At 38.6% G+C, this 13920-nt stretch overlaps 1 protein-coding gene across 1 annotated transcript; it reads left to right on the plus strand.

Moving 5' to 3' along the window:
• Positions 1–1038: 1038 nt before the first annotated feature.
• Positions 1039–11898, plus strand: LOC148871026 (glucosamine inositolphosphorylceramide transferase 1-like). The gene is made up of 4 exons (XM_088967484.1): positions 1039–1775; positions 1911–2033; positions 9208–9375; positions 9516–11898. The coding sequence occupies exons 1-4, from the start codon at positions 1476–1478 to the stop codon at positions 11196–11198; spliced, it is 2274 nt and encodes a 757-aa protein (XP_088823610.1). The 5' UTR covers positions 1039–1475; the 3' UTR covers positions 11199–11898.
• The last annotated feature ends 2022 nt before the right edge of the window (positions 11899–13920 follow it).

Here is a 13920-nt window from a genome sequence, read left to right on the forward strand (position 1 = left end):
TCCGATTCGGATTCAAATTGAATGTTAACAAATTAAAATTGGATATGCCTATATCCGTTTCGAACCGATCCGTTTGCAGCCATATAGTACATAATTTAAGTGTGTATCAGCCTTATTCTAGATAGATGCACACAGAGCAACATACTACTCCAATTTTCTATTCACAAAATTCAAACTTCAGGCCAATTCTACGCCTCAATGCAATAAAGTAAAAAAAAAAAAAAGGCTAAATAGCTTTCCTTAGTGGCCTACTGGCGTAGGGTTTCCAACTTGGATTAAAAAAATCCATTTTGGCCTAACTGACTCATTTTCAGGGGGGAAATTGGTATTTTTTCAAATTTATGTGAGGAGCAGAATAAATTTATTTTCATGGGTTTCTAGGTGGGTAAATAACTTTACCACGGGGGAGGAAAGCTTTAACACTAATGTCCATTTTAATAATGATTTTTTATGGATAAAATAGTCATTGCCCTATTTGCTTGAAAAATAAAAAAACATGGATAAATGCACCTACTTGGATGGACTTACTCCGACTTACCCAGGTAAATGCATTTACCCCAAAAAAATGAAGGGGACCTTAATAGGATTGTCACTAATAAATTTTCCCTCTTAGCCCAGGTATAAATTCACACTTATTCTGGATTTGGGTGCACATTTCTCCCAAATCAAGGGCTCAGAAATGTAAGATTTATTTGATCAATTAGTAATTTTTTTTATGGAATAGATCATAAACATCTGAAAAATAGTAAAGAAACTTCCCTAACAAGGTCTAAGAAAAAAATATATTACTCAATACTCACAAAACATCTCTGTTTGGATTGAAAAATGAAAATAGTATAAACTCCACTAATTTGGCAGAGAAAAGGAATGAATACATATTATTGCCACCCAATCTTTATATATGAATATAGCAAAAGCAAAACCATTTGTGTAGTCGTATCCAAACAAAAAATAAACCATTCAATAGGGTATTATACAGATGATGATGAGAATTGAGAAAGCTCTCTGCTCTCCACATTGTAGTTATAAATTCCCCAGGTTTGAAACTCCATTTCTCAATTGAATTGACTACAATGTGAGATTTAACTCAAATGACCCAATAAATCCCAATAGTTAGAAAGAGAATGGAGATTATGCAAATGGGACAGTGGGAAGAAGCTTCGCGGCAGTCTGACTTTGGGCCTTAGCCTTTCTCCGGGCCTATAATCGCTTGTCACTTCCCTTTCATATTTATCAAGCATAACAAATTAGAAAGAAAACAGAAGAGGAAGAAGAAAAGTAACCGAGGAGGGAGGGAGGGAGAGGGGAAAGAAGAGGAGGGTCTGCATCAATCCGTCGTTTTCGTCCCTCATTGCGAACGTTCCTCAACTGCAATGTTGTTCGCTTTGTTCTTATTTTTCTCAGGGGGGATTTTTGGTGAAGCCAATTGTTTATGAGATCGCGTTGCCTAGAGGAGTTGTTGGTTTTTCTCGGTTATGGGTTTCAGCCCAGTTAACGGTGGAAACAGCAGCAACGGGAGCAGTTGCTGTGATATGAGTCTCAAGTGCCGGTGTAGATGGAGATGGGATCACTGTTTCCTCTCCTCGACATTTCTCTTCATTCTCGTCTCTTTTGTTGTGTTTGGATCCGTGGCTACTCTTTACGCTTGGCTTATTTTCTCTCCTTATGAACGACCGTTTCTTTCTTCCTTCGGTTGCCAAGATGATTCTGAGGGTTCATGGTCGGTCGGCGTCTTCTATGGGGACTCTCCTTTCTCTTTGAAACCCATTGAGTCTGTAAGTCCTTTTCATATTTAATTTGTGTTGATTAGGTTAGGTTTGGTTTTATTGGTTCTTTGTTTTTGGATCCGGGTTTTGCTGGTTGATTGTTTTGGTTGATGGGTTGGTTGCATGGATCGGATTCGGAAACAGAAAAATGTGTGGAAGGATGAAAGCGCAGCATGGCCCGTATCAAACCCAGTTGTTACTTGTGCTTCAGTTTCAGATGCTGGATTCCCTAGCAATTTTGTGGCTGATCCTTTTCTCTACGTTCAGGTACAATTTCTTTCTTCTCCTTAGCTTTTCTAGTTATTGTTATTTGTGTTTTTTTATCAATGTTCTTTAGGTGTTTTGTTATTATAATTGGTTAGAGTAAATATTGCTACTCTTACTCTGACAATTTCAGTCAATGATGAAACAGTAATTGGATTGAGATTTCTGATTTTAACTTGCAATAGAGGTACTCTTCTTGGATTGTCTTGTACATGCATGTGGATATGCTTTAATTCTATTTACTTCATGTTTTCCTGTCAGTCTTGATTGGTCCTAAGCGAGTTAGCTGTCATTGGAACGACCCACTTGGTGGTTCATGATTGCTTGATGGATTTTCTCAATGCTTTAAATCTCATTAAGCTAATACTCACATATAGCTTTTGGTCCCAAATACTTCATGGCTCTAACTTTTATTAATTTTTAGGACATTCATATCCAGCGGTAACACTGTCTAAGATGGTAATAGATGAGAGAAAAAATAACTAAGTATATGAAAAAAAGTAATTGTGAAAGAAAACTGTCAGGAAGCTTCAGAAGCAGTTTTACAAGGACATGAATAGTTTGTATTTCTTCTTGGAATTCTAGCAAATTATACTGGCACCTGGTGGGAGGAAAACAGCATGAAAAAGTGAAAAAGTTCATAGTAACTACTAGGACCTTAAAAAAATTGAACTCATAATACACCTAGCTGTTTATTTATGTCAAACATGCAACTGCGGAAAAACAAAGATGATATGCAGGAATTCCTTTAAGAATGCATGGAGTGTTTGAGGTGTCATCTTGTCACCTTCTTTTTTGTAAAACCTTTTTCTTATTAATAAAGTTTCTTTTATTGCTCTTCAAAAGTGGAGTTTTTGAATCTGATATTCTGATGTGTGTCTGACTACACAGACACTTCTTCCATTTTGTCACTTCATTGCCCCTAGGACTTTGACTTTTTATTGATCGGAGTCCCTGTTGCTTTGTTTTGGATATCAATGCATTTTTTTATCATCAAGATATCAAGGCAATTCAAGAATCATGCATAGCCACAAGGTTTTTTTTTTATGAGGATAATGGGGGTGTAATCTGAATTTTGTATTTGATGCTAGGTTGGTATATCTCTATGGAACAAGCTTATGTAATGCTTATAAAATGATGAAGAGTGAAGAGGGGTTCTTGTTGGCAGTTTAGTGCTGAAGAAGGGGATGGGTTCTTGGAAGTCAAGAGACTCAAGCTGGAAGTTCCCTAAACCAGCAGGCAGCAGCTCCTCCACCCTATCTCTTGTTTTCGAGTCACTGATGGGTAGGGTTTTGATGATTTGAATTGGAGGGAACAATTGGAGGAGTAGAAGATAAGGGCTTCAGTATGATTTGTCAATGGGACCAAAAGGTCTACCTATATTGGACTTCCTGTTGGAATTGTTTTTGGTGGTGCATGCTCCACTTTGGCCCAGGTGATGGAGGCATTCCTGTCCTGGCCTAGAGTGACCACTACATTTTTCCTTTTCCAGCAATTGACATTACTCTGCCTTTATTGCATGAGTTATTTGACTGCTTGAATGGTAAAATGACTGGCCTTTGGGGGTTGAACAGTTAGTGTCTATTTGTAACCTTCACAACTACTTGTTGTGCCTCTTTAATTAATTTAATGAAAATTTCTTCTAAGCATTGATAAAAAAAAAAAAACCCTCTCCCCCAAAATATCTTATATTATCCTCTATAAAATGACAACTTTAGAGTTTAGACATCTTGTATGAAATTATTATAGGTAAACCATGAAAAACATATAATCAGTTTGGGTCTTCGTTGGGTTGTAACAGGTAAAACCATCCCTAAATCTATTATACTTGGGACTTGAAATGTTGACCCAGAATTGATCCTATTGATAAACTGGACTTAAAAATGCCAACCCATACCTTGTGGAATAGGGTTCGATTGGTTTAGGTCTGTTGGATTGACCCAGACCATTGACAGCACTGGGTGTAAGCCACAAAATTTGTACATCATTAAGGCATCATCTGTCCATTTTACAGTGCTTTACTTGCTGAAGGGAGTTTTCCATTGTTGCCTCAATCATGTTTTGTGTAGTCTTATTAGGGTTAGGTAAGCTTCTATTCCTTTCTTACCCTATGGATGTTTCTAAAAGCACTTTGATGCAACAGTTATTCATGGCTAGGCAAGAATATTCTTTCAAAGCCTTTGAGAAGATCTTACAAATCTTAAAATGCTGGAGTCTGTTTTGGCTCCATCTTCAAGTGGCAAACTAGGGAAAGAAGACAAAAGAAATGGGAAAATAATCCCATGGGGTGTCTTTTGGGCCATAATATCTGTGTAAAAATGATGTTCTTGATTGCCTAGAAGAAGTAGTTGGAAGATATTTAATCTAATAGAAGTTAAAGAGTGGATGCGATCATTTACAGAAAAAAAAGGCTGAATTGGTGTATCTCTCCCAACATATATGTTCTATGCAGAGCAAGTTGTGCGACTACCATACATTTACCATTACCAATTTGCTGTCTGCTTGTTTCTGTATTTGGGATTTCTTCTTTTCACTATTTGGTTGTAGGTGGACTCCCTTAGTAGGTTTGGGAAGCTTATTCAAGACTTCATTTTCTCCTCACAAATGAAAAGAGGTAAATTCTTATGGAGACGTACAAGAGCAGCTATCTTCTGGACAGTTTGGGAGGAACAAATGTGAGGATATTTAAAGACAAGAGTCAGGCTAAGGAAGCACTGATGGCAACTGTCGTGATGAGAAAAATAAGGAACACTCCAAGTTTTGAAGCCATACAATAAGTGATAATGCAGTCAGAAAGGAGACGTGCTGTGAAAGTGCTGATATTAATCAAGCTGGGAAGGTGAGCGAGAGATTGAAAGTGCTAGAAGCGTTCTCTCTCTCAAAAAAAAAAGTTCGTTCTAGAAGCGAGTCTGATAGGAAGGTTTGTCGGGGTCGAGCTGGAAGCTAAGAAGGTAGAAGATTGAGTGTTGTTTGAATGGGGAAGGAACATGGTTCTGGGGGGTAAGGAAACTCAATGGGGGTTTGCTTCTTTTCATGTTTAACAATAGAGCCTAGCAGATTGGGTCTTGTAGTCAGAAAAAGAGAGGGTTAGGGAGTTCGACTTACGTTTGAGTAGATGGTTCCTAGCGGCAGGGGCTATTTGTGGCGATAGGAGGAGAGCTATGTGGATTGGGGCGATGGGAATTCCCCTCCATGCTTGATATTTACTCACCTTCAAAATTGGGGAGCTTTGTGGCAAATTTCCTAAGCACGGTGACAAGAATAGGACGTGGTAGAAGTTGGATATTGATAGAATCCTAGTAGAAGTAGAGATATCACTAGAATCCTGAATATGGTGGAACTTCAATGTGCTTGGGAAACTTATGATATAAGAGTGTTTTTTAGAAGGGGATGACCCGACTTTTTTTAGTGTGGTGAGAGAAGAGGAAAATGGAAAGGTTGAGATGGAGGGGAGAAGAAAGGGGTTATGGGAGGAGCTTCATAGGTGTGAAGGTGAAAGGAATACAAAGATTTAGTTAGAGGAAGAGGATAATGTTTTGACAAAGATGGGGGGCAAAGTGGTAATTTAGGAGGGAAGGTAGAAGGTGTTGTGTGGGTAGAATGACAATGTGGGAGGATCTTTGATTTTTAGGTTTGAAGAGGAAAAGGCAGAACAATTTTTGAGGATTGAAGGTGGGTGGGGAGGATTCTTCTCTAGAGAGATGTGGAGGTTGGAGGCGAGGAAGAAGTGGAACTGTGGGTCTTTGAGAGGGGGAGGCTAGAGGAGGGTATTGAAGGGTCGTGTAAGAGGTTTAATGAAGTTGGTCTCAAGAGTGGGGTCCACCTATTAAAGTTGAAAGCTTTGGTTAAATATAGAGATATCTGATGGAACAAGCTTAAGATATTCAAAGGAAGGGGTTTCAAGGTTTTGCAGAAGAGCCCAATTCAAAGCTTGAAGAAGGAAGAATGAAGAGTGGATTTGGAGGGCCGTTAGATATGACTAGATTGGAGAGAAAAGGTGCTTTCAGAGCTAGAGGTTTCTTGAGACGATGGTGAAGAGTGTTAAAAACTCTGTTAATTGCGAGTTGTTGATCATGTTGAGTGCGTCAAGTGCACAGAGTGAAGGAAGAGCTTTGGTGGCTAGGGAGGAATGCAGTTAATAGGGTCAACAGGTAGGTACTGCTTTAAGGTTAAGCTTTGGTTCTTTATGGGTCGAGCTTCAAGATGGAGTGCTTCAGGAAGGGAGGAAGGATTCGGTTAATCAGGCTGATGCAGGATTTGAAGAGTGGATAGAGAAAGAGAAGACGAATTTGGGAGAAGTAGCAGAAGACGTAAGGGGGGTGGGAGTGTTAAAAAAGGAGAGGGAGGTAGGGGAGAGGTGAGAGGATTGAAGGGGGCAGCTTGGAAGTTAGTTATGATCCTAAGGATGTTGATAAAGATGAAGAGAATGGAGCGGCTGGAGGATGTGAGGAGTTTTCAAGAACTGAAGTAGTAGTTGGGAGGCTAGGAGTCGATATAGGTCAGAAAAGGCAAACCACAAGCCCTGAAGGTTTTTGTGGGTGAATCAGAGGTGTTGAAGAAAGCTAGAGTTGCAAATAATTTCCACTTGATGCATGTTACTATTTTTTTAAGACTGAAAGGGGGCCTGATAGTAATTGGTCCAACAAATAAATTGAAGAGAGTCTAAAAGGGATCAGAATTCAAGGGTTCGATGGAGATGGTTGAGAGAGGTTCTGAGACTCAAGCGTTAGATGGGGTAGTGACTCATTAGTGTAAAGACTACTGGAACAGACCAACGGAAAGCAGTTAATCAGTTTTACAAGAGGAGGCCACGTCAGCATAACTAATCGTCCACTTGCAACAGCTGTAACAGAAAGAACTCAAAGATTGTAAACAGTATAAATAGTGAAGCACAAAGAGAAATAAGGAAGGAATTCTTTTGGCATTACTCTCCCTCTCTCCATCCAACGAATTCAGGAGGTTGGCTCCCTCGAAGAGCCCTAAGTTAGGCAGGTTCCTAACTATTAGTTAGTTATATTTGAGAAAAGTTAGAGGTAATAGATGGGTCAGAGGTTTTTGAAAAGGATTGGGGGGGGGGGGGGGAGGTGTGGAAGAGAATAAACTCAATTAGGTTAGTTTAGATAGCAAGGATGAAAAGGGAGGATTGGTGGAGATCGAGAATCTAGCCGCTAAAGATGTTAGAGTTAGTAAAAGTTTAGGTTTGTTCTATTGGGGTGGAGAAGAGTTTGTTAGACGAGCGTTTGAAGCTTTTGAAAGGATCAAGAAGGAGGAGAGACTAAAGGAGATCATAGTAGGGGATGGTGGAGGGGCATGGAACGAGATAGGAAGTTGGCAGGAAGAAGGCATTTGAAGAAGATGAGTAAGGTGTTGGCGAGTCGGCATCTGTAATATAAGAAATTTTTTCTGATATTGTTCTAAGTTGTTATGGGTAGTGGAGGCTACTCAAGATGTTGTAAATTTTTCTTCTAATTAATAAAACCATGTTTTCTGTTGCTGATAAAAAAAGGTGTTGGCGAGTTGACAAAGGGCTTTGGGCATCTGTCCATTAGTTTGTGGTTCTGGAGTTTTGGAAGAAGATTAATTTACCAAGAAGAGCTTTGGATTGTGTGTTTCCTTTTCCTTTTGATTGTATTCATCTTTGGATTGTTATGTTTGGATTGGGTTGATCCTTGTGTTGCCTTAACACCCGCTGTCGATTGTATTCATCTTTTTATTTTAATGAGTATTTTTCTTTTACCTTTCAAAAAAAATGTCATGATGAGGGTGGCACGTTGTGTGAAGAATATGCCTATCCTTGCTTCTCTACTGATGACATTATTAAAAACTGGGAAGCCTACATCCTCTACAACAAGGACAAGACTACCTATTCTGTGTATGCTTCCCATTCTACCTATTATCAAGTTGAATTTTGATGGCTGCAACTTAGGCTGCATTTGGTAAGTGTGCAAAAGCATTTGTGGGGAATAAAATGCTAAAGTTTTTGAAAACAAGGATCAGGATGTTAATACTATCGTTCACTTGTTCATGGTAAGAATTGCACATTGGGTGTTAACTAGGGGATTTTTTTGGCTAGTCAGACTAGGGAGGAATGTGAAGGATTGAGTCTCTATGGACTCTATTTTGGAAGGCTGGTGGAAGGTTTCTAGTTTTGCTCCCACAAGAAACCTGAGAACAACATGGGTATCTCCATAACTAGGCAGGATAAAGCTGAATCTTGATGAGTGTATTTAGCTATTCTTGTTTTTTCTGGATTCTTTTCTTTATTTTTCTTGGGGGTGGGATGTGGACATCATGCTGGAAATATTCTGCTTAGTGATTTAGGTTGAGTTGGTGAAGTAACACTTTTAAGGGTTGAATTGTTAGCACCCCTCCAAGGATTGAATCTGGATTTTCAATGGGTGCCATAATTTGTCAGTAGAAGGGGATTGCGGAGTGGTTATTAGCTGGCATTGTTGAAAACAGTTGTCCCTTGGGCCGTAAGGTTCACAAGTAGAAAAGTGAAGGAGTTGTCAAGAAGCTTAAATTTCTTGTTCAGGCGGACACCAAAGGCAGCAAATAACCATGCAGATTCTCTTGCTAGAGAATGGGGTAACTAGGACTGATCTGGTTTGAGTTTGAGGGCAAGCTGGTCAGGTCTAACTTGTAAATTTTTGTTGTGTTTTCAATGTTATAGTATGACCAGCTTGGTGCTGTTTTACTGTTTTCTCCCACCCCATACATCTTAAGATGTTGGGTATCTCATTTTTCTATATCAATAGCAATTACTAATTCACTATAAGTCTATATCTATACCTATAACTGATAAAAAGGGAAGAAAAACAGAATGTCAAACATTTTCTAAGATTTTATCTTTATTTCCACTATTATTATAATGTTCCATTACTTTACAACATTCTATGAATAAATCCCACGATAGCAGTGCAGTTAAGATTAATATTGAAGCTTGAAATCTTGTACAGTTTCATGGTTGTGATGACTTTTGTCTGGTGTCAGGGCTGGCCTGACATGGCTAGTCTAGACCTGAGTACCTGACCTATTATTGGGGACTAAAACAATCTATTGCCTGATTTTTGGTTAAGGAATGACTTTTTGTCCATCCATTATTGTAAATAATCTGATTTTTGTGCTTTTATTTAGTCTTGCTAAAATCTCCTCATGTTCTTGCATTGTGATTTAGGGTGATATGCTTTTCCTGTTTTACGAAACCAAGAATTCAGTAACCTTGCAAGGAGATATTGGAGTTGCAAAAAGTACTGATGGGGGTGCAACATGGCAGCACTTGGGCATTGCCTTGGATGAGGATTGGCATCTCTCTTATCCATATGTTTTTAACCATCGTGGCGATGTAAGATCAACTCCTCTTGTTTATGAGTCTTAATCGTTTTTGTTGTCTTAGAGTTAAGTTTTTTAGTTATCTAATTCTATCCTCTCCTTCCTGAGGACCCTGAAGTTGATCTGTTTGGTTTTGAATTTTATTTCCAACAGATATACATGATGCCAGAAAGCAGTCAGAAAGGTGAAATCCATCTATATCGTGCAATTAACTTCCCCCTGCAATGGGCACTGCACAAAGTTATCCTGAAGAGACCTCTTGTGGATTCTGTTATCATAAACCATGATGGTAACTACTGGCTCTTCGGATCAGATCATAGTGATTTTGGAACCAAGAAGAATGGGGAGCTAGAAATCTGGTATAGTAGCTCCCCCCTTGGTCCCTGGAAACCACACAAACGAAACCCTATTTATAACACTGATAAGAGCTTGGGAGCTCGAAATGGCGGTAGGCCATTTATATACAATGGAAAGCTTTATCGTCTGGGTCAAGACTGTGGTGAAACTTATGGGCGGCGAGTCCGTGTCTTCAAGGTGGAGGTTCTTACCAAAGATGAATATAGGGAAGTTGAGGTCCCACTAGGCATGGAAGAGCCTCAAAAAGGCCGTAATGCTTGGAATGGTGCTCGTTACCATCACCTGGATGTGCAACAGCTAAGCTCTGGTGAGTGGGTTGGAGTGATGGATGGAGATCGTGTTCCTTCAGGAGATTCTGTTTACAGGTTTGTCCTAGGCTCTGCTGCATTTGCAGCTCTGGCTGCATTGATTGTACTAGTGGGAGTATTGCTGGGTGCTGTTAAATGCATCATACCCCTTAGCTGGTGCCCCCACAGCTCTGTAAAGAGAAGTGATGCCTTTTCAGTTTGGGAGCGTCCACATTTGTTCTCTTCCAAGCTGAGGCGGTTTTGTACTCGCTTGAACAGGACAAGTTCATTTTTTAGAGGCCGGATGAAGCCCAGCACCTGTGCTGGAAAATCAGTTCTTGCTTTAATATTTGTAACAGGGGTGTGGCTAACATGCGTGGGGGTTAGAAATATATATGGTGGCAATGGTGCAGAGGAACCTTACCCTTGGAAGGGTGCCTATTCACAATTCACATTAATAACAATGACTTATGAAGCTCGCCTATGGAATTTGAAGATGTATGTGAAACACTATTCAAGGTGTTCATCGGTGAAGGAAATTGTTGTGGTGTGGAACAAAGGCCAACCTCCTGAGTTGAGTGACTTTGACTCAGTGGTGCCTGTTAGGATCAGAGTAGAAGAACAGAACTCTTTGAACAATCGGTTCAAGTTAGATCCATTGATAAAAACCAGGGCTGTTCTTGAACTGGATGATGACATCATGATGACATGTGATGATGTTGAACGAGGGTTCAGGGTATGGCGGGAATACCCAGATAGGATAGTTGGCTTCTATCCACGACTCATCAATGGGAACCCACTGAAATACAGGGATGAGAAGTATGCTCGAACCCACAAAGGGTACAACATGATATTGACAGGGGCTGCTTTCATTGACAGTAAGGTATCATTCAAAAGGTATTGGAGTGAAGAATCCAAGGTAGGAAGGGAGGTTGTGGACAAATACTTCAACTGTGAGGATGTGCTTATGAATTTTTTGTATGCCAATGCTAGTTCATCAAGGACAGTTGAGTATGTGAAGCCCACATGGGCCATTGACACATCAAAATTGTCTGGTGCGGCAATCAGCCGTAACACACAGGTGCATTATCAGATAAGAAGTGATTGCCTTCTCAAGTTCTCAGAGATGTATGGGACTCTGGCTAATCGGAAATGTAACTTTGACAGTCGGAAAGATGGTTGGGATGTATAGGCAGAAGGAATTAACAACAGGTGACTTGCCACCTATCTTTTTCATTTTGGGGTTTCTTTTTGCTCTTATTCTAATATTTTGTTATTATTTTTTTCTTGTAAGCTGTATCTATTTTTTTTTCCTTTTTTGGGGGCTGTGGTTTTTGGGGATATCAGTAGCTTTGGTTAGTTGATGTACATTAAAGGTATTATGTCTTTACTTTTTTATGGGGTGATGTTTGGTCAGTGTGGGCTTGGTTGAAAGGTTGGTTGGATGTTGGCATTCTAGAAACAGAAAGAAAATCACAATTTTGAGACCACTGATGTGTGTCCTGAATGCACGAAATGCTTGGGATGGTTTGAGGGCAATCCTTTAGGATTCTTTTGCCCATTAAAGAACTGAGTAGTGCGATAGTATCTGATTTGATGCAACAAACATTTTTGTGAATTGTAGCAGCCTAAGCTGAAGTGGATTATGGAAAAGAAAGAAACTTCAGAAACAGCTTGATCCATCCGTTTGAGGTATTATTGTATTAATGCCTTAGTGGGAACCTAGATGTGCAGCATAAGTTCCCATAAAACTTGATTGTACAAGCGGTTGAAAGTAGTTCTATTATTTGTCAGAAGAAATGTTTTATTTATTTTGTTTGTAGCTTTAATGAAACAAATAGTACTCTTCTCTCATACTTTGGAAGAAATGGAGAAAAAAGATCTTATGGGCTTGTGCGTGTGCAGTGTAAGTTCCCATGAAACTTGATTGTACAAGCGGTTGAAAGTGATTCTATTATTTGTTAGAGGAAATGTTTTATTTATTTTGTAGCTTTAATGAAAAGAAATAGTACTCTTCTTTCATACTTTGGAAGTAAAAAACCAAGATATAGAAAAAAACTTTCATTTGGTTACAGAAAATAGTCTGGTTTTACTTTCCAGAAACTGTCTCCAGTTGAAAGAAATAGCAAAGAAAAAAACGAAATTCATAAATTGTTAGAAAGAAACAAAAAATGGTCATTCTTCCCCTGGGCATTAGTGGATTATTCTTTTTCATTGCTAGTTTGCCTAGCCTAAGTGGCCAAATGATCAACTTTTCAACTTATGATACAAGAGATGCTAAGTTTTCTTACATTCTTTTTAGTTTTTCCTTTTTGGTTGGTTTCTTTCTTTAATAACAAGGTTGACCAAATAATATTCCACATGATGCCAATCTGGACTGTGTTAACTGTTAAGTAATTACCGATTGTGTATCCAAAAGTAACAGTCTATGTAAATGGGAGCTCTACCAAATGGAGTGAGAGATGAGAGGTGGAAAGGATGCAAGTGTATGAAGATGGTTGATTTGGTGTAAGAAAGTAGAAAGATATTTTTAGGGTAAGTTGCAGGTCACTATCCTCTTCTTTGGGGGGTAGTGGCAAATAACCCCCTAAACTTTTATTTGCGACAAAGACCCCTGAGCTTTTAGATTGCGTCTGACAAGGACCCCTCTGATGGCATTTCGTCATTTTTTTTTAAATCCCCAAACTACCCTTTTCAATGATTTTACGCCTTTTTTTTTTCCGATTTTCATTTATTTCTGGTTTAGTTGATATTAATCAGTTAATTGCATGTTGAATTTGGATATTTTATTAATATTGAATAGCTCATTGGATTCAAATTTGGATATTACCTGATTCGGTTTGATAAATATCTGAATTTGATTGATTATTTAATTCTTATATAAAATAATTAAATATTTATATAATTTATATATATGATAATTAAATTATAAATAATTTATATATTTATATACTTTATATAAATAAAATAATTATTTTATATGTTTATTAATTACTTAAAATAATTAATTGGTTGAATTCAAATATTAATTTCTAATATCCATCGAATATCGAATTGAATTTGGATATCAGTTTTTCTAATCAGATTCGAATTCAGATATTATCTGATTCCATTCGAATTCGATCCATTTACACCCCTAATAAGTAATTTACCCTTTTTGAGCTCTCTCTCTCTCTCTCTCTCTCTTCTTGAGTGGGGAAGACCATGTTAATCACAATAGAAATGAGTATCTAGGATAATAATATGCATGTACAGAATTTGTTAATCACAATATAAATGAGTATCTAGGATGATAATATGAAAGTATCAAAGTGGCCTAGGTGGTAAGGTCTCCGGCTGGTTGTAGCGGATTAATTCCCACCTTCACCTGGATTGGTTTGTAATGATAAAAACAAAAACACTTTTTTGAAAGGTAACAAAAACACCTTGAATGCCTTGTTAGCATGATTCTGGATCTACGGTTCACACTGCTGTGTAATGGGCTATTTAACTAATCACAAGTGGACAAGCCAGTGTTTCCCCTGTTTCTGTGTACACGAGTCAGTGTTATATATATAAAACATTGGCATGTTCACTTGTGATTGGTTACATAGCTCGTTATGCATAGCTGTGCAGCAGTGTGAATGCATTAGGCATGAATCCAGCCATACCAAACACCTTCTGAATGGAGAAATAGAGGCTAAGCAAAGTCATATGATAGTGTACCAAAAAGAAAATTTTATGTTTGGGGAGATCAAATCAGCCCCCCCATAAAGTTCCACAGCATATTTCTGCCGTGTATTGGGAGCATCTCCAGATGATGACATCATCATTTCTGATAATATCATCGGGAGATGTTCCCATACACGGTGGGGATGTGTTGTGGGGGACAATCTTGTTGGGGGCTGATTTGAACTCATGTTTGGGAGTATGAT

The sequence above is a fragment of the Nelumbo lutea genome, chromosome 2 (genome assembly GCF_056320005.1).
Source record: "Nelumbo lutea isolate HS-2025 chromosome 2, American lotus-T2T, whole genome shotgun sequence".
Taxonomy (NCBI): Eukaryota; Viridiplantae; Streptophyta; class Magnoliopsida; order Proteales; family Nelumbonaceae; genus Nelumbo; species Nelumbo lutea.

Coding starts and splice junctions, on each gene's coding strand:
- LOC148871026 (XM_088967484.1), top strand. CDS start 1,476: ATGGGTTTCAGCCCAGTTAACGGTGGAAACAGCAGCAACGGGAGCAGT. Junction 1,776..1,910: donor CTTTGAAACCCATTGAGTCT/GTAAGTCCTTTT, acceptor ATTCGGAAACAG/AAAAATGTGTGGAAGGATGA. Junction 9,376..9,515: donor TTTTTAACCATCGTGGCGAT/GTAAGATCAACT, acceptor TATTTCCAACAG/ATATACATGATGCCAGAAAG.